Source organism: Papio anubis, chromosome 12, assembly GCF_008728515.1.
Source record: "Papio anubis isolate 15944 chromosome 12, Panubis1.0, whole genome shotgun sequence".
Taxonomy (NCBI): domain Eukaryota; kingdom Metazoa; phylum Chordata; class Mammalia; order Primates; family Cercopithecidae; genus Papio; species Papio anubis.
The window spans coordinates 92,023,712-92,047,225 of NC_044987.1; the positions used below are offsets into that span (position 1 = coordinate 92,023,712).

The following is a 23,514-nucleotide window of genomic DNA, read 5'->3' on the forward strand; positions in this document are numbered from 1 at the left end:
TTGTAGTACAAAAGGGTATAAAGTCCTAATAATAGATGCTCCCTGCATGGTATGTACATCCTAGATGATAAATTAAGGTAACAACCAGAAACTGTTCTGTGAAATCCTTGAGGCTCAGAACAGAAGCAAATACAAAAGAGCTCTGTAGGAACAATTCCACAAGTTCATCAGAAAAATACAATCTCCACTAAAGAGGGGCTCACAATTTAAAATTTATGAACCACATTAAAAAGGAAGATTTACAATGAAGGAGCATTAGCAGGCAGCCACTGCAAACAGTAAGACTTGTACCCACCAATATTTAAAAATAACAGAAGAATCTCAAAGATATTATTAAAAGTATTTTTAATGATTAGAGACATAAAAGATAAATAAGAAATATGAAAAAAAATAAGACACTAGGAAAAGGCAGATTTTTTAAAGCACCAAATAGAATATCTATAAAAGAAAAAGGTCATTATAAAATAAAAAACTTAAAACATAAGTTATACGGCAGATAAAACATAGTTGAAGAATTAGTGAACTAAAAGATATATCTCAGAAAATTACTCACGCCTGTAATCCCAGCACTTTGGGAGGCCCAGGCGGGCGGATCACGAGGTCAGGAGATTGAGACCATCCTGGCTAGCATGGTGAAACCCTGTCTGTACTAAAAATACAAAAAATTAGCTGGGCGTGGTGGCGGGCACCTGTGGTCCCAGCTGCTTGGGAGGCTGAGGCTGGAGAATGGCGTGAACCTGGGAGGCGGAGCTTGCAGTGAGCCGAGATCGTGCCACTGCACTCTAGCCTGGACAACACAGTGAGACTCCGTCTCAAAAAAAAAAAGAAAAAAAATTACATAAGAAACAGCAAGCTCACAGGCATAAAGAAATAGAAAGTGTATAAGGTATAGAGACATGGAGGATGAATGAGAAGATTCAAAATATATCTTCTTAGGAGGTTGAAAGGAGAAAATATAAAGACTCATTGGGGAAGGTAATACTTGAAGTGATAAAGACTTAAACTGTTTTCAGAAATAAATATATTAATTTTCATGTCACAAAAGAACTCTTAAATCGTAAAACAAAGAAAATAAACAAATACTTTAGTAATAAAAATAATTATTGTAATTCAACTTAGGAAGCTGTAGGACTGAGTGATTTTTAAAAGAATTTTTTAGAGAAGATTGAGGTTCACAGCAAAATCCAGAGGAAGGTAAAGAGATATACCATATACTCCCTGCCCCACACATACATAACCCCCCATTATTAAAATCCCCCACCAGAGGGGTACTGATATGGTTTGGCTCTGTGTCCCCACCCAAATCTTATGTCAAATTGTAATCCCCACATTGTTGGAGGAGGGGCCTGGTGGGAGGTGACTGGATGATGAGGGCAGTTTCTAATGGTTAGCACCATCCCTCTAGTGTTATCTCATGATGGAATTCTCATGAGATCTGGTTGTTTAAAAGCGTGTAGCACTTTCCCCCTTAGCTGTCTCTCTCTCCTGCTCTGCCAAGGTAAGACATGCTTACTTCCCCTCCCACCATGATTTTAAGTTTCCTGAGGCCTCCCAGCCATGCTTCCTATACAGCCTGCAGAACTGTAAGTCAATTAAACCTCTTTTGTTCATAAATTACCCAGTCTCAGGTAGCTCGTTATAGCAATGTGAGGATGGACTAATACAGGTACATTTCTTACAATTAATGAACCTACACTGACATCATTATCACCCAAAGTTCACAGCTAATATTAGAATTCATTCTTGGTATTGTACATACTATGAGTTTGGACAACTATATGACATGTGTCCACCATTACAGTATCATACAGAGTATTTTTATTGCCGTAAAAATCTTCTGTACTCTGCCTTTTTATCTCTCCCTCCTTCAACCCCTGGAAACCACTTTTTTTTTCTTTCAAGATGGAGTCTCGCTCTTGTCCCCCAGGCTGGAGTGCAATGGTGCGATCTCGGCTCACTGTAATCTCCACCTCCCAGCTTCAAGCGATTCTCCTCCTCTGCCTCCCAAGTAGTTGGGACTACAGGTGCCCACCACCACACCCCACCAAATTTTTGTATTTTCAGTACAAACAGGTTTTCACCATGTTGGCCAGGCTGGTCTCAAACTTCTGACCTCAGGTGATCTGTCTGCCTCGGCCTCTCAAAGTGCTGGGATTACAGGTGTGAGCCACTGCGCCTGGCCACAACCACTTTTTTTTACCGCCTCCATCATTTTTCCTTTTCCAGAATGTCGTATAGTTGGTGAGTAGTGTATCTTTGTTGTTTTAATTTGTATTTCCCTAATGACATATGATGTGGTGTATCTTTTCACAAACTTATATGCCATCTGTATGTATATCTTCTTTGGTGAGGTGTCTGTTAAGATCTTTGGCCCATTTTAAAATCAGATTGTTTTCTTATAGTTCAGTTTTAAGAGGTCTTTGTTATTTTGGATAGCTGTCCTTTGTCAGAGGTGTCTTTTGCAAATGCTTTTTTTCCTACTCTGTGGCTTGTCTTTTCATTCTCTTGACAAGCCAGAGTAGGTAAAGTTTTTAATTTTAATGAAGTCCTGCTTATCAATTCTTTCAGAAATCATGCTTTTGGTGTTGTATCAAAAAAGTCATCAGCAAACCCACGGTCATCTAGATTTTCCCCTATGTTATCTCCTAGAAGTTTTTTAGATTTGTGTTTTACATTTTGGTCTGTGTTCCATTTTGAATTAAATTTCATGTAAATCTGTGTCTAGATGCATTTTTTTCCTATGGATGTCCAGCTGTTCCTGTACCATTTGTTGAGAAGGATGTATTTTTTACCTTCCCAACTTTGAGAGCTTTGCTATTTTATTACATTTCCTTCTATCATTCTCCAGACTATAAAATTACCCAAATATCTAAGAATTCCTCATGCATAAATGTATAAACTCAAAGCTCCAGAAATCTAATTTCCTTTTGTCCATGTGATTAGGTATGGCCTAATAAAATTAGGCTTCAAAACTAGAAATAACATGTTATACATTAAATATCCCTTCAGTTCTATAAGAGGAATTAATATAATATATAAAATTAAGTAAGTTTAAATTTAACGAAGTAAAATAATAAAATAGAGCTTTGGAGCTGAATATCTTAGAGATCATCTATCCCATTACTCCCAATCTGGGTTTTACGACATCTACCTATCCTCTCTTTATTCATGCCTCTTCTGGGAGCGTGAATGGAGCAGTGTTTACATTATTACAGTGTAATACATTATTACAACAGTGTTTACATTATTACAATCAATATAGGTAGCGTTTAATGCATGAGTCTAACAGGGGGTACTAATACATTTCCTTCTATATAGTTCTAGTGTGCTACTTGAAGAACTATTTTACTATGATTGGGACCTAAGTATCTTCTCTTTTTTACTGCATTCAAGACCTAAATATCTTTTTTTTTTTTTTTTTTTTTTTAAGAGACAGGGTCTCACTCTGTCACCCAGGCTGGAGTGCAGTGGCGCAATCACAGCTCAATGCAGCCTCAACCTTCTGGGTCAAGCGATTAACCTCAGCCTCCCATGTAGCTGGAGCTACAGCCACGCACCACCATATCTGGCTAATTTTTGTGTATATATTTTTTTGTACAGATGTGGTTTCACCATGTTGCCCAGGCTGGTCTTGAACTCCTGGGCTCAAGCAATTCGTCCGCCCAAAATGCTGGGATTACAGGCATGAGCCACCACACCGGGCCTCTTCTCTTCTTACATTCCATCAATTGCTCAGAACCATCCCAAATTTTAACTTGCTTTATATCTTTCTCATATAGTTATGTTTTCCCTAGAGTTTCTGATCACTACTTTTTTGTTGAAAAAAACACAAGGTTTTTTTTTTTTTTGAAACAGAGGGTAGTGGCCTGATCATGGCTCACAGCAGCCTCAACCTTGTGGGCTCAAGCAATTCTTCCACCTCAGCCTCTGGAGTAGCTAAGACTACAGGTACTCACTACCACACCCAGCTAATATTTTTTTCAATTTTTTATAGAGACAGGGTCTCCCTATCTTACCCAGGCTGGTCTGGAATGCAGTCCTCCAGTCTCAGCCTCCCAAAATGCTGGGATTACAAGCATGAGCCACCACACCCAGCCTAGGATGTATGTTAACATTTTTCCATACTTTTCTTTGTGTTTATATATACACATACTTTTCGTTTTTTCTGAACTATCTGAAAGTAAGTTGCAGCTAATAGGTGATTTCACCCTAAATACTTCATCATACATTTTCTAAGAATAAAAACTTTCTTTTTTATAACCATAATATTATGCCTAGGATAATATTATACCTAGGACATTACTATATTATTATACCTAGGAAAATAATTCAATAATATAATCTAATATATGGTCATATTCAAATATCCCAATTGTCCTCTCCAAATTTTTATGGCTGGTTTTATTCTTGATCCAGGATCCAGTGAAAGTTCACATACTACATATTCTTTTTTTTGAGATGGAGTCTCGCTCTGTCACCCAGGCTGGAGTGTAGTGATGTGATCTCCGCTCACTGCAACCTCTGCCTCCCAGATTCAAGTGATTCTCCTGCCTCAGCCTCCTGAGCAGTTGGCACTACAGGCACCCGCCACCATGCCTGGCTAATTTTTGTATTTTTGGTAGAGACAGAGTTTCACCATGTTGGCCGGGCTGGTTTCCAACTCCTGACTTCAAGTGATCTGCTGCCTTGGCCTCTATTATTTTAATCAAAAGTAGCTCCCCTTTCTTTTTTCATGACACTGAAGTTTTTTTTGTTTTGGTTTGGTTTGAACTTTTAGGTTCAAGGGTACATATGCAGGTCTGTTATACAGGTAAATTGCATGTCACGGGGGTTGGTTGTACAGATGATTTTACCACCCAGGTAATAAGCACAGAACCCAATAGGTCCTTTTTTGATCCTCACCTTCCTCCCATCCTCCATGCTCAAGTAGGCCCCAGTGTCTATTGTTTCCTTATTTAACAATGAAGTTTTTTGAGTCCAGCCTAGATGTCATATAGAATGTGCCACACATTGTGATTGTGTCTAATTGTTTCATCATAATTAGATTTCAAATAATATTTTTGGCAAGAAAATTACATAGGTGAAGTTCAGTCCTCCTTATTGCATAATAACAGTGGATCCACGGAAAAGCTGTATCATTATTAACATTGCTAGACTCAATCACTTGATTAAAGTAGTGACCTTCAGGATCCTTCTAATGTAAAAATACATTTTGCTATTTATAATTAATGTTATCTGTTTGAAATTGCATGAATATCGTCTTCCCAACAATCATTATTCCACTAATTACTTCATTTTACTTTATGTCTTCCCCATTAGGCTAAGCTTCACAAGGGCAGAGATTTTGTCTTGTTTATCATTGCTGTATCCTTAATGCTGAGAAAAGTGTTTGCACATAGTAGACCCTCAATATATATTGAATGAATCATCATTAGTTAAATACTTCTGTATTCTCTAAGAGACTATGAACAACTTAAGGACAAAGGTAATGTTTTCTTAGTTTTTGTGTTTGTAGAAAATAAGCACAGTACTTAGCACATAGTAAAAATTCTATCTATTTTAATTTTTAAGGACCATGGGTAAGTCAGTTACAATATATATGCCTTACTCATTTTCCTTATGTATAAAATGTTAAAAATGCATCTATTTAACTATATTAATAAGATATACTAAAAATTATTTTAATATTTCTTTCTAAAGTAAAATATAGTAAAGTAAAACTCCTAATTTTAAAACAAGGCTCTCAGGAAAAAGTATTAAATTATGTAATATATTAAATATAAATTTCTGTCAGCTTTTCTTTGTAGCTTACATATCTAAAGGCATTTTACTGATACAATGCTAAAATACCAAACTACTTTTTAAACAGTACATACTTATTTTTACCTGTAGTGCTTTTAATGTTTCCTTCAATCCTTCTATTTCTTTTTCCTTTATTTCTGTAGCAAGCTGATATTTTCCCTTTAAGTAAAAAACTGTATTTCAGTACTTTACAATGTAAATGATAATACAAAAGGGTAAAATATAAGAGCTCAAGAACGAAAATCTCTATCTTAAACCAAATATTTCACAGGCTTTAACCTTCTATCTGTGCGACAAATTACACTTCTAATGATTTCAAAATATAAAATTACAATAAGGCCTTTATATGGTTACAATGATCATGAAATAGAATATCTTATTATAATGACAAATCATTTTATCAGTAGAGCATCCTACCCGAGAACTTAGACACTTTATAATTACTTAATTAATACAACTAGAATAAATACATTCTAATTAATAAGATACAGATGCATTTGTCTAATGAATATAAAAACATGAGAGAATTTTTTACAGAAGATCTTTGGCTAAAAATAAACTATAAGTGATTATTACTAACAGCATGTTCATTGAGATAATAAAAACATGTATTAACTATTAAATAGCTAGAGAAAATATTTAGTGTCAGATAAATTTCTAGGTTTGTTGGAGCTTTATCCCCTTTGCCAGTTGGTCTGCACCCAGTTGCAAGTCATTTCCATATTTTTTAAAGACAGTAATTCCAGTGAAAAAGCACTAAAAACATACCATGGTTAATAGAAACACTGCACTGAATGGTAAGAACATTAATTTGGGACCTGAAGAGGTCTGGGTTCTAGTCTCAATTTTGCCACTTCAAAGTGAGACCTTTGGCAAGTCATTTAGTCTTGTTAGGCCTCTGTATTCTGAACTCTAAAATGACGGAAGTGAAGTAACATGATTATATCTTCAGTCCTTTCTAAGATTTTAAGCAGTTAACCACCTCCATTAGTTTGTTACTAATGCTCTTTTCTGTTATGGCAAACAACGGATAATAAAAGGCATTTAGCTATGTTTTAAATTATTTTGTAAAAATAAATACCTTTTAATCGATAGAAAATTTTTTTAAAAATTATAAATACCTTTTCTTCTTCCAGGGCATACATCTTCATTTGCAACTGATAAACAATTTTAAAAATTAAAATAAAGGGAGATAAACTGTTAAGAGTGATCTACACTGGTCACTGAGACTAAAGAAACACGTTACATATCTATATTGTTTGAAATGGAAATAATGTGAATGTTATTTTCAGATTCAGAAAATAAATAATAATGATATAAAATGAGAAAAAAAGCCAGTCAGTAAAGTAAATGAACTTTGTATTTATTTATTTGAGATGAGGTCTTGCTATGTTGCCCAGGCTGTACTCCAACTCCAGGGCTCAAGGGATCTCCCACCTCAGCCTCCCAAGTAGCTGAGACTAGAGGCACACACCACTACACCCAGTTCAAAATTAGCAATTTAATCACACTGATCAGAGACACCAATTATCCTTGAAAGTTTTGTTTTTTCCTCCAGAAGTTTTTCTTAAATGTCTGAATATTTTGCCATCCACTCCTAAATCACAGCTTTTATCATTTTCCAAAGGTACAATTTTGTAAATCAGTATCATTTGTATTATCATTGACAGTATTTATGTTCAAAAATTTGTGCAGCCTAACAAATTATGACCTGTTTAAAAAAATAATAACATTTTAATGGCCAGGCATGGTAGTTCATGCCTGTAATCCCAATACTTTGGGAAGCTGAGGCGAGAGAATTGCTTGAGCCCAAGAGTTTTGAGACCAGCCCGGGCAGTATAGTGAGACTTCCTTGACAAAAATGTCCCAGCTACTTGGAAGGTGGGAGGATCGTTTGAGTCCTGGAGGTGGAGATAGCAGTGAGCTGAGATCAGGCTACTGCACTCCAGCCTGGGCTACAAGGCGAGACTGTCTCTAAATAAATAAATAAAAATAATGACATTTTAGAACAGAAAAACTAAAGTACACACACCAAAGGAAAATTATGAAATATTCTAAGCAACACAAGAGTATTAGGCAAAATTTTCAAGAAATGAAATTTTTCTTTGGAAATTCCCTATTTCCTTTTCCTTTTTTCTTTCTTTTTTTTTTTTTTTTTTTTTGTGAGACGGAGTCTCGCTCTGTCGCCCAGGCTGGAGTGCAGTGGGGCGATCTCGGCTTACTGCAAGTTCCGCCTCCCGGGTTCACACCATTCTCCTGCCTCAGACACCCAAGTAGCTGGGACTACAGGCACCCACCACCACGCCCGGCTAATTTTTTCTTTTATATTTTCAGTAGAGACGGGGTTTCACCGTGTTAGCCAGGATGGTCTCGATCTCCTGACCTCGTGATCTGCCGGCCTCGGCCTCCCAAAGCGCTGGGATTACAGGCGTGAGCCACCGCGCCCAGCCGAAATATTTATTTATTTATTTATTTATTTATTTATTTATTTTGAGACAGAGTCTTGCTCTGTCGCCCAGGCTGTACTGCAATGGTGTGATCTCAGCTCATTGCAACCTCCGCCTCCTGGGTTCAAGCAATTCTCCTGCCTCAGCCTCCCAAGTAGCTGGGATTACAGGCTCCGGCCACCATGCCTGGCTAATTTTTGTGTTTTTAGTACAGACAGAGTTTCACCATATTGGCCAGCCTGGTCTGGAACTCTTGACCTTGTGATCTGCCCGCCTTGGCCTCCCAAGGTGCTGGGATTACAGGCAAGAGCCACAGCGCCCGGCCTCCTATTTCCTTTTTCACACTCCTCACATTCAAGATCCCTTTCTTTAAACACACACACACACACACACACACACACACACACACACACAAATTAAAAAAGAACCCAAGAGCACTTTCTCCTCTACCCTTCAGATATCTGAGTATCCTTATCTTGCCCAAAGTCCTTTGTGACAGCAGAGATGTGGACTTGCTCTTTCCTAGAGAATACTGTGCTACACTTTGGGCTTTTGCTTCCCTAACCTTCAATTAAAACTCCCATAACCTTGGTTAGGCCTATCTCAGATTAAAGGAAGAAAGTCATTTGCTTAAAAAAATTCATACATCTACACACACTTGTATTATAAAGATGAAGATAAATACAGGAAAGGAAAAATGAAAAAATAATGATGTGAGATAGAGATAAGGAAACTTTCAGAGGATATTTTACATGAGCACATTTTCTTAAACTATTACAATATTTTCTTACTAGGAACTGAAGAGAAATTTTAGTCAAGAAGAGCTACAGAATTCAAATTAGCTGAAGGTATGTACAGCGATGTATGTCTTGATTTTTTTCTCATTTTCGTACTACTATTAGTTACTGATGATTGATATTTATGAAGGCTACAGTGCATAATAATCATCTCTTCTAATCCTTGACATCTCCCTACTTGCATCTCAGATTTTGATCATAATGTTATAACTCTACTTTGGTAAAGGGGTACTATGGAAGAGGCAAGAGCCTAGGAAGTTCTACTAAAAGAAAGAGGAAAGGGGAAAGAACAACACACACATCCCACTCACCTAAATTATTTAGGACAGATGAAAATATATCTTCATCTCCAAGAAAATAGTTTTCCCAATTTCCCTCCTTAACAAACTCATTCTACTACTTTACATTTTATTGTCAGTTGTGATTAAAAATTATTTTATTCATTTCCTACTTCCCATAATTCCTTGTTCTCCTTTTTGTCTTTGGTGAGTATGGAGAACAGCTTGCCATAATATTCATGGGAGGGGGAGGAAATGCAATATTTAAAATGGTAGTATTTGTCTATCCTTACGAAATTACCTGCTTTTTAAAAACTGCCATTGCTTCCTTGTGTTGCTCTGCCAATGTTTCCTTTTGATTCTGAAGAGTTTCCTGTTTTAAAAATTATGACAAGTTAAAATATACATTCTAGCAACTCTCTTTCAGCTTTAAATCTTAACTGGGTTCACAATTTAAAGTTAACCATACCTTTTACATATATTATTTTGTGTTCCTGAAATTCCACTTTAAACCAATTTTCTGATTATTTTTTGAGAGAGGGTCTCACTCTGTTGCCCAAGCTGGAATGCAGTGGCACAATCACAGCTCACTGCAGCCTCAACCTTCCCAGGCTCAGGTGATTCTCCTGCTTCAGCCTCTCTAGTAGCTGGTATTACAGATGTCTGCCACCATGCCCGGCTAATTTTTGTATTTTTTGTAGAGGCAGGGTTTTGCCATGTTGCACAGGCTAGTCTCAAACTCCTGGACTCAAGTGATCCACCCACTTCGGCCTTCCAAGATGCTGGGATTACAGGCATGAGCCACTGTACCTGGCCCAATTTTATAATTTTTTAATTGTCATAGAATCATCACATAAGCATTTTGCTTTATGTTGCTTTTTTCATGGGAAAAAAACACATTGCTTCTAAAATTTTTAAACTTTGGACATTATTTGCTCCAAAGCGTTCTCTAAGAAAAATATCTTTTAACCAAAAGTAATTAAAATTAACAAATTAACAGTCCTAGTATACAAGCAGACTATTGTCTTAGAGTTTCAAAAACAACAACAATAACAACAAAAACCAGTTTTATGATCTAAGCAGAAATGCTTACCTGGCAACATATACACCTTTAAGTTCATTGGAATAATTTTTTACAAACCAAAACTACCACAGAGAATTTCTGAAAAAAAATCTATATATGATTCCATTTCTCTTTTTCTCCTTCTCCCACCTTTTTGGTGGAAGTTGCATGTTCTGTTCTTTCTATTCTAGATTACTTTAACGTTCTTCTATTTTTATCAAAGTTAATAATTCTCATCATTTAAAAATTAGGTCTAAAAGTGGCAACCACTTTCAAATTTTTCTGCTGTTTGCTCCAGATTTCTAAATAATACATTGAGTTAGCAATTTAAAAAGTTTATCTTTTGACCTCTTATTGATGACAGTAGTGGCCCATCTGGAGTCACTGTTGTGAGGATGCCAGCTGCAGCAAGGGAGGTGCAGCCAGGGCTACGACTCTGCGAAGTCATTTGGGGCTGGGAACAGGTGAAGAACCCAAAGCAAATGCAACAAAAACAAAGATAAATAGATGGGACTTAATTAAACTAAAAAGATTCTGCACAGCAAAAGAAAAAATCAGCAGAGTTAACGAACAACCCACAGAGTGGCAGAAAATCTTCACAATCTATACATCTGACAAACGACAATATCCAGAGTCTTAAAAAAAAAAGATATGCAAATGGTCAACAAGCATATAGAAAAATGCTCAACATCACTAATGATCAGGGAAATGCAAATCAAAACCATCATGTGATACCACCTTACTCCTGCAAGAATGGCCATAATCAAAAAATTAAAAAATAATAGATGTTGGTGTGGAGGTGGTGAAAAGGGAACACTTTTACACTGCTTGTAGGAATGTAAACTTGTACAACCACTATGGAAAACAGTGTTTAAAGATTGCTTAAAGAACTAAAAGTAGATCTACCATTTGATCCAGCAATTCCACTACTAGGTATCGACCTGGAGGAAAAGAAGTCATTATACAAAAAGGATACTTATACATCCAGGTTTATAGCTGCACAATTTGCAGTTGCAAAAATATGGAACCAGTCCAAATGCCCATCAATCAACAAGTGGATAAAGAAAATATGGTATATACACACCACAGAATACTACTCAGCCATACAAAGGAACGCAATAATGGCATTCACAGCAACCTGGATGAAATTGGAGACTTTATTCTAAGTGAAGTAACTCAGGAATGGAAAACCAAACGCTGTATGTTCTCACTTAAAAGAGGCACCTAAGCTATGAGGACAGAAAGGCCTAAGAAAAATACACTAGACTTTGCAGAATCAGGGGAAAGGGTGGGAGAGGGGTGAGGGATAAAAGAATACACATTGGGTACAGCATATACTGTTCTGGTGATGGGTGCACCAAAATCTTGGAAATGACCACTAAATAACTTATTCATGTAACTAAACACTACCTGCTCCCTAAAAACCTACTGAAAAAAAACAAAAACACAAACCTTAACAGCGCCCCTTTCTGGGTCTTCCAGCTGTCATAAAGCTTTCTACCTATTTGTACCTCAGCAGTATAGACAAGCCCTTAATGCTCTAACAGAACACCATGGGAGTCATCAGGGTCTAATTGCTTATTACAGTCTTCCCTTAGACTTAATGGCAAAAGCCAACTCCTTATCAAGGGCAGTATTAGCAGCTGTCAAACTAGTAGAGGCTTCTACTAATGTGGTTTAAGGATTTATTTAGACTTCATGATACCTCATGCTGTGCAATCCTTGTTATTTACTAAAAACACATTTCTCAGCAAGCAGGTTCACCTCCTATGAACTTTTATTACTTTCTCCCCTACACATCTCCACCCAGTGCTGTAATATCTGAAAGTCTACTAACAGGAAGACAACATATGATCTCACTTATATATGGAAACTAAAAAAGTCAAACTTATACAAGTTGAGAGTAGAATGGTGGTTACAAGAAGCTGGGGAGGTAGAGGTCTGGGGTGGAGGGAAGGGAGATGTTGATCAAGGGGTACAAAGTTCCAGTTAGATGGGAAGAATAAGTTTGCGATCTACTGCACAGCATGTAGTAAACATAGTTAATAAATATGTATATTTCAAAATTGGTAAAAGTAGATTTTAAATATTCTCACTACAAAAAAATAAGCATTGAGGTGATGGATACATTAATTAGTTTGGTATAACCATTCCACAAAAATGTATACATACACAGGTATATCAAAACATCACATTGTAGCCCATAAATATATACAATATTTATTTTTCAATTAAAATAAAGATCTAAATAAAAAATAAAGAGGCATGAAAACTGAAAAAGAAAAACTAATTGCTTATTTCTCTTTAATTTTTAATTGCACCAACTATGCAATAATACCGTTTGACAATTGCCCCCTAAAATTGCCAATAAGTCTGTCACATAATCTTACCTAAGCTTACATACATGTATATAATAATTTACTTTTTATGTGTTATTCATTATAAATATGTATATATATACTGTTCATTTTTTATATAGCATATATAAATGCTTGAATAGAAGCAGGTTAAAATGCTTTTATATCTTAATGAAAAAATATACTAATGTAGTAAGAGAGATGGGGATTGAACAGAACACCCACCAAACTTTCTTTCAAGAAATATTTTGATAATCAATAACTTCCTATATAAAGTATATCTCTTTGATCTCTATTTCTAATAAATGTTACTCATAGACAAGTTTAACAAAAAGCCTGGTACTGTTTTTCCAGTACCCAAAGAAAGGGAAATCTATAATGAGTTAGTCTCTGTCTGAACAATAACTGTGCTTCAGACAGATTTATTAGAAACTCCCCCAGATTAAATTTACATGTAATCTTGTTTGTTGATAGGTCATTTTTTGAAAGTAAAATGGAAAAAGTATCAGGCAGGATATACTGCAACAGTGTCAACTGACCCCTAAATCGTGACTCCTTACCAGAGGTTAAACCAGCCCAGATGACAAAACTTATTCTACTCATCAAAGCTTGCCAATTGTCAAGACATTAGAGAGTTAACATTAATAGCAGCTATGCCTTTGGTGTAGTCCATGATTTTGGAATAGTGTACAAATAATTAGGGTTTCTGATCTCAATAGGAATCCCAATTTCATTTTAAGTTTTCTAATGCTTCCTTAGGGGATGGCTATCATAAAGTCACACTAAAAGGGATAACATTAAGGCCAGAGGAAATATCCTAGCTAATCTTATGACATACAGTCCTGGCCCCCATGATATCCAAAAAGTCAAATCTTTGAAGACGTTTTAAAAGGTTATTTTGGAATGCCTACAACTGGCTCCAGAGTCTGAAGAAAAAAACATGATAATAAATTACAAAAAGAAAATATCTTTCAGGACACTTTCAGGACAGACACTTGGTGGCACCAGAGGACCTCAATGGAACTTTGTAAAAATTTTATAGGAAATTACCCATCAGAGCAAGGACAAATTGAACATTATACTCAATTAGCATTGGTGGTGAAATTTTACTAAAATTGCTGAGGATGTCTCTGGTATATAGCTATCATTAGCACTGTCCTGGTAAAACTGTTATCCTTGTAAATCCAAGCCTTAGGGTGCCTATAAACACTTCCAAATGGATTTCCTAAAATTAACCCCTAGAACGCGTTCTGAATATGTTCATCATTGCTTCCATCTTCTCAGGATGAACTAAAACTTCTTGCCAGAGAGCTACAATTCTGTGAGTAGAAAAAAAAATTACTTGATTTTATGTTTACAACCTGAGGATCTCCAGGGACTGGGTTACTCATTTTACTGGGACTTCATTAAAGAACTTTGCAAAACCTTGTCATTTACTTAGAAATTCATTGCCCCCATCATCCTCAAACTTGAAGAAAAGTAGAGAGGACTAACGGCACACTGTATCTGACACACTTAAACTTCCATGACCAAGGTTACCTCTAACTCATAACATCATGAAGTCCCTACTCCCCTACATTCACTGGCTTTTACCATATAAACTTGTTAAGAGTTTGCCCTATGAAGTTGGCTACTTTGCCCTTCATTTTGGACATTTCTTTACTTCAGAAAAGTGTGGCAAAGTACTCCAAGGGACTAATGTAATATGTTTCAGAGTCTAATCACAAACAGATAAAAGTTGCTTTTCTTCTACATGACCAAAAGCTCAGAGGTAGTGTCTTCTGGAAATGACCTCAGAGAGGAAAAACAAACATCCTGAAACCATATTGGAAATAATCCTACCAAGAACTTTGACTGCTAGCCCAGTGGTTAAACCCCTGGGGAATAGATCCTTGAATTCATGTCTCCCAGATGAACAGACACTAGGTTTCACTAATACACAGAATGCCATTCCATCAAGAAATTTAAATCTAAGGAGTATCTTGAGAAAGCTTCAGAAGCAGACATCTTCAGAAAGAAACAGCTACCATTCAAGAGGTATGGCTCAAGACAGCCTCTACCCAAGACCTACGGAGTCTGTTTTTATATGGACCGTGAACCAAGAATGGTTTTTATATTTTTAATGGATTAAAAAGAAAAATAAAAAAGAATAACATTTCAAATCACCTGAATATTGTATAAAATATAAATTTTAGTGTCCATAACGTTTTATAGGAACATAGCCATGCTGATTCATGTAAGTACTGTCCATGGCTGCTTTTACACTATAACAACAGAGTTGAGTGGCTGTGACAGAGACCATACCGTCCACAAAGCCTGAAATATTTACTAGACGGCTATTTACATAAAAAGCTTGCTAACACCCTACCTAGATAATCAGAGCCAAAGATTGCAATGCTTTTATTTGCAGGCTTTTGTTCTTTATTTTCTGAGATACTTTCTTTCCCCTTTCTTAATCCAGCCCCTTAAGTGAGTAAAAACATATCATTTATTAACCATGATGGTTTCAAAGACCCTTATCCTTAATATTGCTCTCTATATTCTTGGCCACTCTATGGTGTGAGTACAATTACTAATGGAAATTTTTGATTTGGGGATGGCCTCTGTTCTCTTGATTTAATATAGGTATTCCTGGCTGCTGGCTTAAAAGTGATCTACAAGTTCTGATAATAAACTTTTCCCTAGTGTTTTTCCATGTTGGTGTGTTCAGAAGTGTGACTTCTGGAATCTTAAATACTGTTGGATAGCCACGGTCCTATAAAATGATCCAACAAATTATGATCCAACAAAAGGAAAAACTGATACACACACACACACACACCCCACCAGAAACCACCTACATGTCATCATGACTCTTCATCAAGCAGCATAAATCTTGATTGATCACATCCTAAATAACAATGGTTTTTTTTTTTTTTTTTTTCCCAGCTCAGGTTGAAGAAGCAAAAGGGGACTGATAACTGAAACCACCTGCATCAATATAACAGAGCTATTTGGAGTAAGAACTGAGAATACCTGTGTCAACACAACTTAGTTTTTTGTTCCAGGAAATCTTTGCCCAGTAAATATAAGACTATAAAAACCAATAAATTATATCACTGTTTGTTTCAGGCAACTGCTGCAAAACAACTTATCTAAGACAATGGTTTATTTGGGTAAACATCTGGTTTATCAAACAACTATTCTCAAGAGTAGCTTCAAGAGCCTCAATGTTGCTACATTCACAATCCTAAATACTACGTTACAAAATTTGCCCAATTCCCATCAACATCCTGCCTTAAAAGAACTGCCTAAATCTACTTGCACCTAGACCCTATAACCCTCTACGTAGTCCAATACTGATTTGCACCTTTTGAAATACTAAGACTCTGTAGTGTTTTCACTTATTGCAATGAGTTTCAATAAACACACCTGCTTTATTAACAAGTTCTTTGGTGATATTTGAGGGAATGCAACGAGGCAGTTCTAATTTACACTCCTAACAACAAATGAAAGTTCTTGTTTTTCTAAAAGTTGGTAAAGGTAGGAATCTGGCTTTTTCTTCAGATGAAATCCAGCTCTAATACCATTTCTTGAATAATCTGTTCTTCCCCACTGATTTAAAAGCCACTGTTAACATTCACTAAATTGTCTTATGTATTTGGATCTATTTCTAGATTCTGTTGTGTTTTACTAACTATGTAGACTGCACCAAGCTATTTTAATTATGACAATTTATATTATGTTTAAGAATCAAGTATGACTATTTCATTCCCTTCTTTTTAAATAATTTCCCAGTCACTCTTATATATTTATTTCCACATAAGCCTTAGAATAAGCTCAAGTACCCTAAATATGTTCTTGACATTGTAAATTGGATTTATTTATTTATTTTTAGAGACAGCTTCTCACTCTGCACTCAGGCTGGAGTGCAATGGCACAAACATAGCTCACTATAGTCTCAAACCTCTGGGCTCAAGTGATCCTCTCACCTCAGCCTCTCGAGGAGGTAGGACTACAGGCACATGCCACCATGTCCTGCTAATATATGTATTTTTAAATAGAGACAAGGTCTCACTATGTTGCCCAGGTCTTGAACTCCTGGCCTCAAGTAACCCTCCTGCCTTGGCCTACCAAAGTGCTGGGATTACAGGTGTGAGCTACTCACTGCAGTTGCTTGTTAAATTGGGTTCATTAAACTTACTGATTACCTTAGGGATTGTGATAACTTTATGCTGTTAGCTCTACGCAAAAACAAGATATAACTTTACATATTAAAATCTGCTTGAAAATTAGTTGTACTTAGTATTTACCTATTCTTTCCCTCCATATTATTTCCCTCCATATTCTTTCCCTCCACAGATAGGTCTGTTTCATACTTGTCCTTCAAATAATTCAACCCTGATTTTACTCCCATAATCTGCACAACCTTTGGATCTGTCTAACCTCGAAATTCCAATTATTTCTAGTTTTGTCTATCCACTATCACCTGACTTCTGATTCTGATGTTACCCCCAATTCCTGTTTCAATATTACCAAACAATGAGAACAGAAATCAGCATAATTACACTTCCAGGTTTTAGTTGTTAAGATTACTCTGATGGAACAGCATGAGAAACACGATCATAAATGCTTCAATACAGATAAAGCTACGGAGAAAATAAGAGCTGACACTATTTTTTAATATTTGGTTACATTATATAATAACACCCTGGGAAAATATGGTACTACTTATGAGGTTTCATTGCTTTCAAAATATTCTCACTCCCCTGTAACACACAATGTGTTTCTCAGATGTAAAATAGTTTTCAGAGTTATTCACAGTGCTGTATCAAAAAGCCTGAACAAAATTTTTATTCTCAGTTTTCTGGAAGCCTAAATGTTACCAACAGCTTTAGTTGGGATTTTCTTGAGATTTTATTTAAATAATCCACTAACCCCTGAATCTGTTAGAAAATTTAAAAATTAACTTGGCAATAAGGATTAGAATACATTTTAAAATAGATGCTACAAATACTAATCTGAGAGAAAAAAAAAATACTCACTGTATTAGTCAGCTTTCATACTGCTATAAAGAACTGCCCAAGACTGGGTACTTTACAAAGGAAAGAGGTTTAATTGACTCACAGTTCAGCATGGCTGTGGAGGCCTCAGGAAACTTACAATCATGATGGAAGGAGAAGGGGAAGCAAGGCACCTTCTTTACAAGGTGACAGAAAGGAGAAGTGCTGAGCGAAGAGGGAAGAACCCCTTATAAAACCATTAGATCTCATGAGAACTATCAGGAGAACAGCATGGGGAAACCACCCAAATGATTCAATTACCTCCACCTTGTCTCTCCCTTAACATGTGTGAGTTATATGGATTACAATTCAAGATGAGATTTGGCTGGGGACACAAAACCTTAACCATATCACTTACCTTTTGCCATTTAAGTTCCTGTGTCTCCACAATAATTTTACCAATCTGCTCTTCATAATGAATTTCTGCTTCCTAAGTCAAAAAGAAAAAGAAAAGTGCTATAAAAATAAAGACTTTAAAACTTCCAGTTTCAGCTCTTTCTGGAGAGATATAGAAATAGCATACTCCCACCTTTACAACAAGAAAAAAATCTAGACAAACTGCAAATTAAATAGACAAGTTCATCATAGAACTGAGGTCCCAGATCAATCAAGTACCCAAAATCTGGATAGAGACACATGCCTAGAGAAACAGAATCCTGACATTTGCTTACCTGGGACATAAGCTACTGAGGACTGGTAAGAAGTTTCAATGAAAAGTCCTTAATAAATTGCTAAAGGTAGAATGTAGGCTTTACTGTAAAAATATGAATCTCCTGAAATAGAGAGATTTACACTTTCTAGCAGGCTTTTCTTCTAGGAAACATACCAGGTGCTTACAGAAAAGATTGAGAAAAATCCTATAAAAACTTTCCCCTGAAGCACTGGCTATGCAGGGGAAGAGCACTCACAAGCCATCTTCCCTATTTCCTCTACAGATCAAAACCCTTAATCTGCAGAGGGGAGGGCAACAGAAACTATAGCTAAAAGCACTAGTGGAAATCCTCTGCAGCTGGGCAAGGGGACCAAAAGTCATCACTAAAAATTCTACCTAGGCAGACCTATCTTCCTTATCTCCTTTAAGCAGCAATTGGGAAGAGGAGGACTGGGAAAACAAGGCAACAACAGTTCTTTCATTGTGAGAGGGGCAGGGATACATGCTAGGCCCAGCATTACATACGAAGGAGGGACCAAACACTCATGAAGATCTCATCCTGAGACTCAGGTTCACCTAAGACTAAAGTTTAATGAGAATATCAGAGAATGCCCTTCTTTCCCTATCTTCCACCACCACCATGCCAATAAGCATCAAGTAAAAAGAACAAGGAGATACAGCAAGGAGAGCTGCAAAGACAGAGTTTCTCTGGGAAGCAAGACAAAGAGAAGATTCAAAGTCAAGTGGGGAGGCCCAATGCCAAGCAGGAAACAGTCATTTAGAAATATTCTCTGGTTTTGTTTAAAATAATGTAATACTCCTGAATTCGCCCACATCATAAACATAAGGTATCATTAGAGAAATCTGAAGCTTCTGCTGAAAACTTTAACAGGCAGAGTAGAAAACTACCTGGTTTAAGTATTGAAGGTGTGCCTCAACAAACACACACAGAGCCCTTCTGCAAAAACTAGGAGATTTTTTTTCCCCTTTGGTTCCTTTGGTATTATTTAAAGAAATCTCTGCAATCACTAGCTGACCACTAAAATAACAGCAAAGTCAGTAGCCACACACAACAAAGACAACAGACTACAAATTAGTTCAAATACACACTAAACAAAGACAAGAAGCAGGAACCCTAGAAAGTGAGAAGAGTCGATTTCCAGAGCTGCCATATATCCAAAATGTTTTCAACAAAAGTTACAAGGCATGCAAAGAAAAAGCAAAGAGTAGCCCATTATAAGGGAAAAACATTAATGGAAATTATACTTTAGGAAGCCCAGAATTGGACATAAAACTTTTTTAAAAATTATTTTATGTTCTAGGGTACATGTGCACAACGTGCAGGTTTGTTACATATGTATACATGTGCCATGTTGGTGTGCTGCACCCATTAACTCATCATTTACATTAGGTATATCTCCTAATGCTATCCCTCCCCCCTCCCCTCACCCCACAACAGGCCCCAGTGTGTGATGTTCCCCTTCCTGTGTCCAAGTGTTCTCATTGTTCAATTCCCACCTATGAGTGAGAACATGCGGTGTTTGGTTTTCTGTTCTTGAGATAGTCTGCTGAGAATGATGGTTTCCAACTGCATCCATGTCCCTACAAAGGACATGAACTCATCCTTTTTAATGGCTGCATAGTATTCCATGGTGTATATGTGCCACATTTTCTTAATCCAGTCTATCATTGATGGACATTTGGGTTGGTTCCAAGTCTTTGCTATTGTGAATAGTGCCGTAATAAACATACGTGTGCATGTGTCTTTATAGAAGCATGATTTATAATCTTTTGGGATGGCTAGGTCAAATGGTATTTCTAGTTCTAGATCCTTGAGGAATCGCCACACTGTCTTCCACAATGGTTGAACTAGTTTACAGTCCCACCAACAGTGTAAAAGTGTTCCTATTTCTCCACATCCTCTCCAGCATCTGTTGCTTCCTGACTTTTTAATGATCGCCATTCTAACTGGTGTGAGACGGTATCTCATTGTGGTTTTGATTTGCATTTATCTGATGGCTAGTGATGATGAGTATTTTTTCATGTGTCTGTTAGCTGCATAAATGTCTTCTTCTGAGAAGTGTCTGTTCATATCCTTTGCCCACTTTTTGATGGGGTTGGGCAAGGACTTCATGTCTAAAACACCAAAAGCAATGGCAACAAAAGCCAAAATTGACAAATGGGATCTAATTAAACTAAAGAGCTTCTGCACAGCAAAAGAAACTACTATCAGAGTGAACAGGCAACCTACAGAATGGGAGAAAATTTTTGCAATCTACTCATCTGACAAAGCTAATATCCAGAACCTACAAAGAACTCAAACAAATTTACAAGAAAAATACATAAAACTTTTAATCAAACTATTTTAAATATGGTCAAAGAGCTAAAAGAAACCATGTACAAAAACGTAACTATTAAAAAGATAATAAGCAAATGCTACAAAAAACTTCACAGTCATAAATTTGGCAACTTAGAGAAATTGGCCACAAACTATCAAAACTCAACCAAGATAATACAGACAATCTAAACAGCCCTGTAACTATTAAAAGAGTTGAGTTTTTAATAAAAAAGTCTAACAAATCTTCAGGCCCAGATGGTTTCACTGGAGAATACTACCAAATATTTAAAGAATTAGCACCACTTTTACACAGTCCCTTCCAGAAAAGTAGAAGAGGAGGAAACACATACTAACTGATTTTATCAGACTGATTTACCATAATACCAATACCAAAGACAGCACAAAGGGATTACTCTGACCAATATTTCTCACAAATTTTGATGCAAAAATCCTTAATAACATATTAGCAAATAGAATCCAACAATGTAATTTAAAAATTATACACCATGACAAGTGGAATTCATTGCAGGTATGCAAAGCTGGTTCAACAGTTGAAAATCAATCAGTGTAATTTATTACATCAATATGCTAATCATATGATCGTATCAACTGACACAGACAAAGCACTTAACAAAATTCAACATCTATTCTTGATAAAAACTCTGAACGAGTTAGGAATAAAAGATATTATCCTTGCTTTTTGTAAAGAGCATTTACAAAAACCCTACATTTGGCATCATATTTAACGGTGAAAGATTGAATGCTTCCACTTTAAGATCAGAAATAATGCAGGGATGTCTATTCTCATCGTTCTTATTAAATATAATACTGAAAGTTTTAGCCACTGCTATAAGGCATAAACAAACAAATAAACTGATTGGAAAGGACAAAATAAAACTACCTCTATTTGCAGATGATATGATTGTATGCATAGAAAATACCAAGGAACCTACAAAAAAACTCCCAGAACTAGTAAGTGAATTTAACAAGGTCACAGGATATAAGATTAACACACAAAAAACAATGTCACATTTCTATATTTTAACAATGAATATGCAGAAACCAAAATTTAAAATGCAACTTATAATCACATCAGAGAAAATGAGTTATATAAGTACACACTTTGAAAAGCATTTATAGAATTTTTATGCTAATATATACAACATAAATTAATTAAAAACATACTGAGTGAAAGCACCCTTACCCAAAACAATACACAATGATGATTCCATTTAAATGAAATGGTGGAACAAATAAAACTAATTGAGTTTGGTAAAAAATCAAGAGAGTAATTATCCCTTGGGGTGAGCATTAAGGATAGCATTTGCCTGGGAAGAGGGATGAGGGAGCTTTCTGGGTTGATGAGAATATTTTACATCTTCATAAGGTTTCAATTATACAAGTGTATTCATCTGTCAACACTCACTGAATGTACAGCTAAGATGTGTACATTTCATTGTATATAAGCTTTAGTGTAAGGAAAAATGCTGTAGAGAAATAGTAAACTCTTTGTAATGATATTTATTTTATTTTTTATTTTTTGAGACAGAGTCTCGCTCTGTCACCCAGACCCGGCCTGGAGTGCAGTGGTACGATCTCGGCTCACTGCAACCTCCGCATCCCAGGTTCAAGCAATTCTCCTGCCTCAGCCTTTCAGATAGCTGAGATTACAGGTGCATGACACCATGCCTGGCTAATTTTTATATTTTTAGTAGAAACGGGGTTTTACCATGTTGGCCAGGCTGGTCTGGAACTCCTGACCTCAGGTGATCTGCCCACCTCAGCCTCCCAAAGTGATGCGATTACAGGAATGAGCCACTGCGCCCGGCCCATGATATTCATTTTAAATATCAGGAGGAAGTATACTGATGTCTGCAATTTACTTTGAAATCATCAGAATGAAGTCAAAAGAGGGATACACAGATATGTGATAAAGCAAAAATAGTAAAATGTTAATGTTGTATGAGTGTTCACTGTAAAAATTCTTTCAGTTTTGCTGTGTGTTTGACAACTTTCATAACAACATGTTGGAGAGAAACCAAAGAGTAGATATTAACAGATAACATATGTGCTTTTTAAATGAAATATTTTTCTATGACTCACTCTTTTATTTTATTTTTATTTTTATTTTATTTTATTTTATTTTTGTGAGACAGAGTCTCGCTCTGTTGCCCAGGCTGGAGTGCAGTGGCACAATCTCAGCTCACTGCAAGCTCTGCCTCCTGGATTCACGCCATTCTCCTGCCTCGGCCTCCCGAGTAGCTGGGACTACAGGCACCCGCCACCACACCTGGCTAATTTTATGTATTTTTAGTAGAGACGGGGTTTCACTGTGTTAGCCAGGATGGTCTCGATCTCCTGACCTCGTGATCCGCTCGCCTGGGCCTCCCAAAGTGCTGGGATTACAAGCGTGAGCCACCACGCCCGGCCTATGACACACTTTTATGTCCTTTGATTTATTATACATATATACACATATACACACTTATGCTATGTTACTCAAAGGTAGACTTTCATGAAAGTTGTCTCATTTAGAACTTTTTTAGCAGCAAGTAACAACAAAATCTAGCTCACAATGGCTTATGGGAGTTAGCATCTCATATGAACAACAGTCTAAATGTAGAGTGCTTCTACAATTGATTATTTCAGTGGCCCACTCAACAATATCATCAATACTATGATTCTGCCCATCTTTCCATTTTGCCATTATCAGTGACTTTCATCATGCTTTCCACCCC

General features: G+C 36.5%; 1 protein-coding gene and 1 long non-coding RNA gene across 4 annotated transcripts in view; one reads left to right on the forward strand and one right to left on the reverse strand.

Moving 5' to 3' along the window:
* Positions 1–16,672, forward strand: part of LOC110741205 — a 31,038-nt gene extending 14,366 nt beyond the window's left edge. The window contains exons 2-4 of one of the 2 annotated variants that reach the window (XR_002517036.2): positions 5,320–5,485; positions 9,044–9,097; positions 15,673–16,672. This is a non-coding gene — a long non-coding RNA (uncharacterized LOC110741205). Of the gene's footprint in view, positions 1–5,319; positions 5,486–9,043; positions 9,466–15,672 lie in introns of those variants that run through there. The other variant, XR_002517035.2, reaches the window with a different exon arrangement.
* Positions 1–23,514, reverse strand: part of CCDC73 (coiled-coil domain containing 73) — a 163,967-nt gene that overhangs the window by 78,918 nt on the left and 61,535 nt on the right. The window contains exons 4-7 of one of the 2 annotated variants that reach the window (XM_021925933.2): positions 18,145–18,216; positions 9,626–9,697; positions 6,924–6,959; positions 5,887–5,961 (exon numbers count right to left, since the gene is read on the reverse strand). In XM_021925933.2, the coding sequence (XP_021781625.2) occupies positions 5,887–5,961; positions 6,924–6,959; positions 9,626–9,697; positions 18,145–18,216 (255 nt within the window). The remainder of the gene's footprint in view (positions 1–5,886; positions 5,962–6,923; positions 6,960–9,625; positions 9,698–18,144; positions 18,217–23,514) is intronic. The other variant, XM_031653394.1, reaches the window with a different exon arrangement.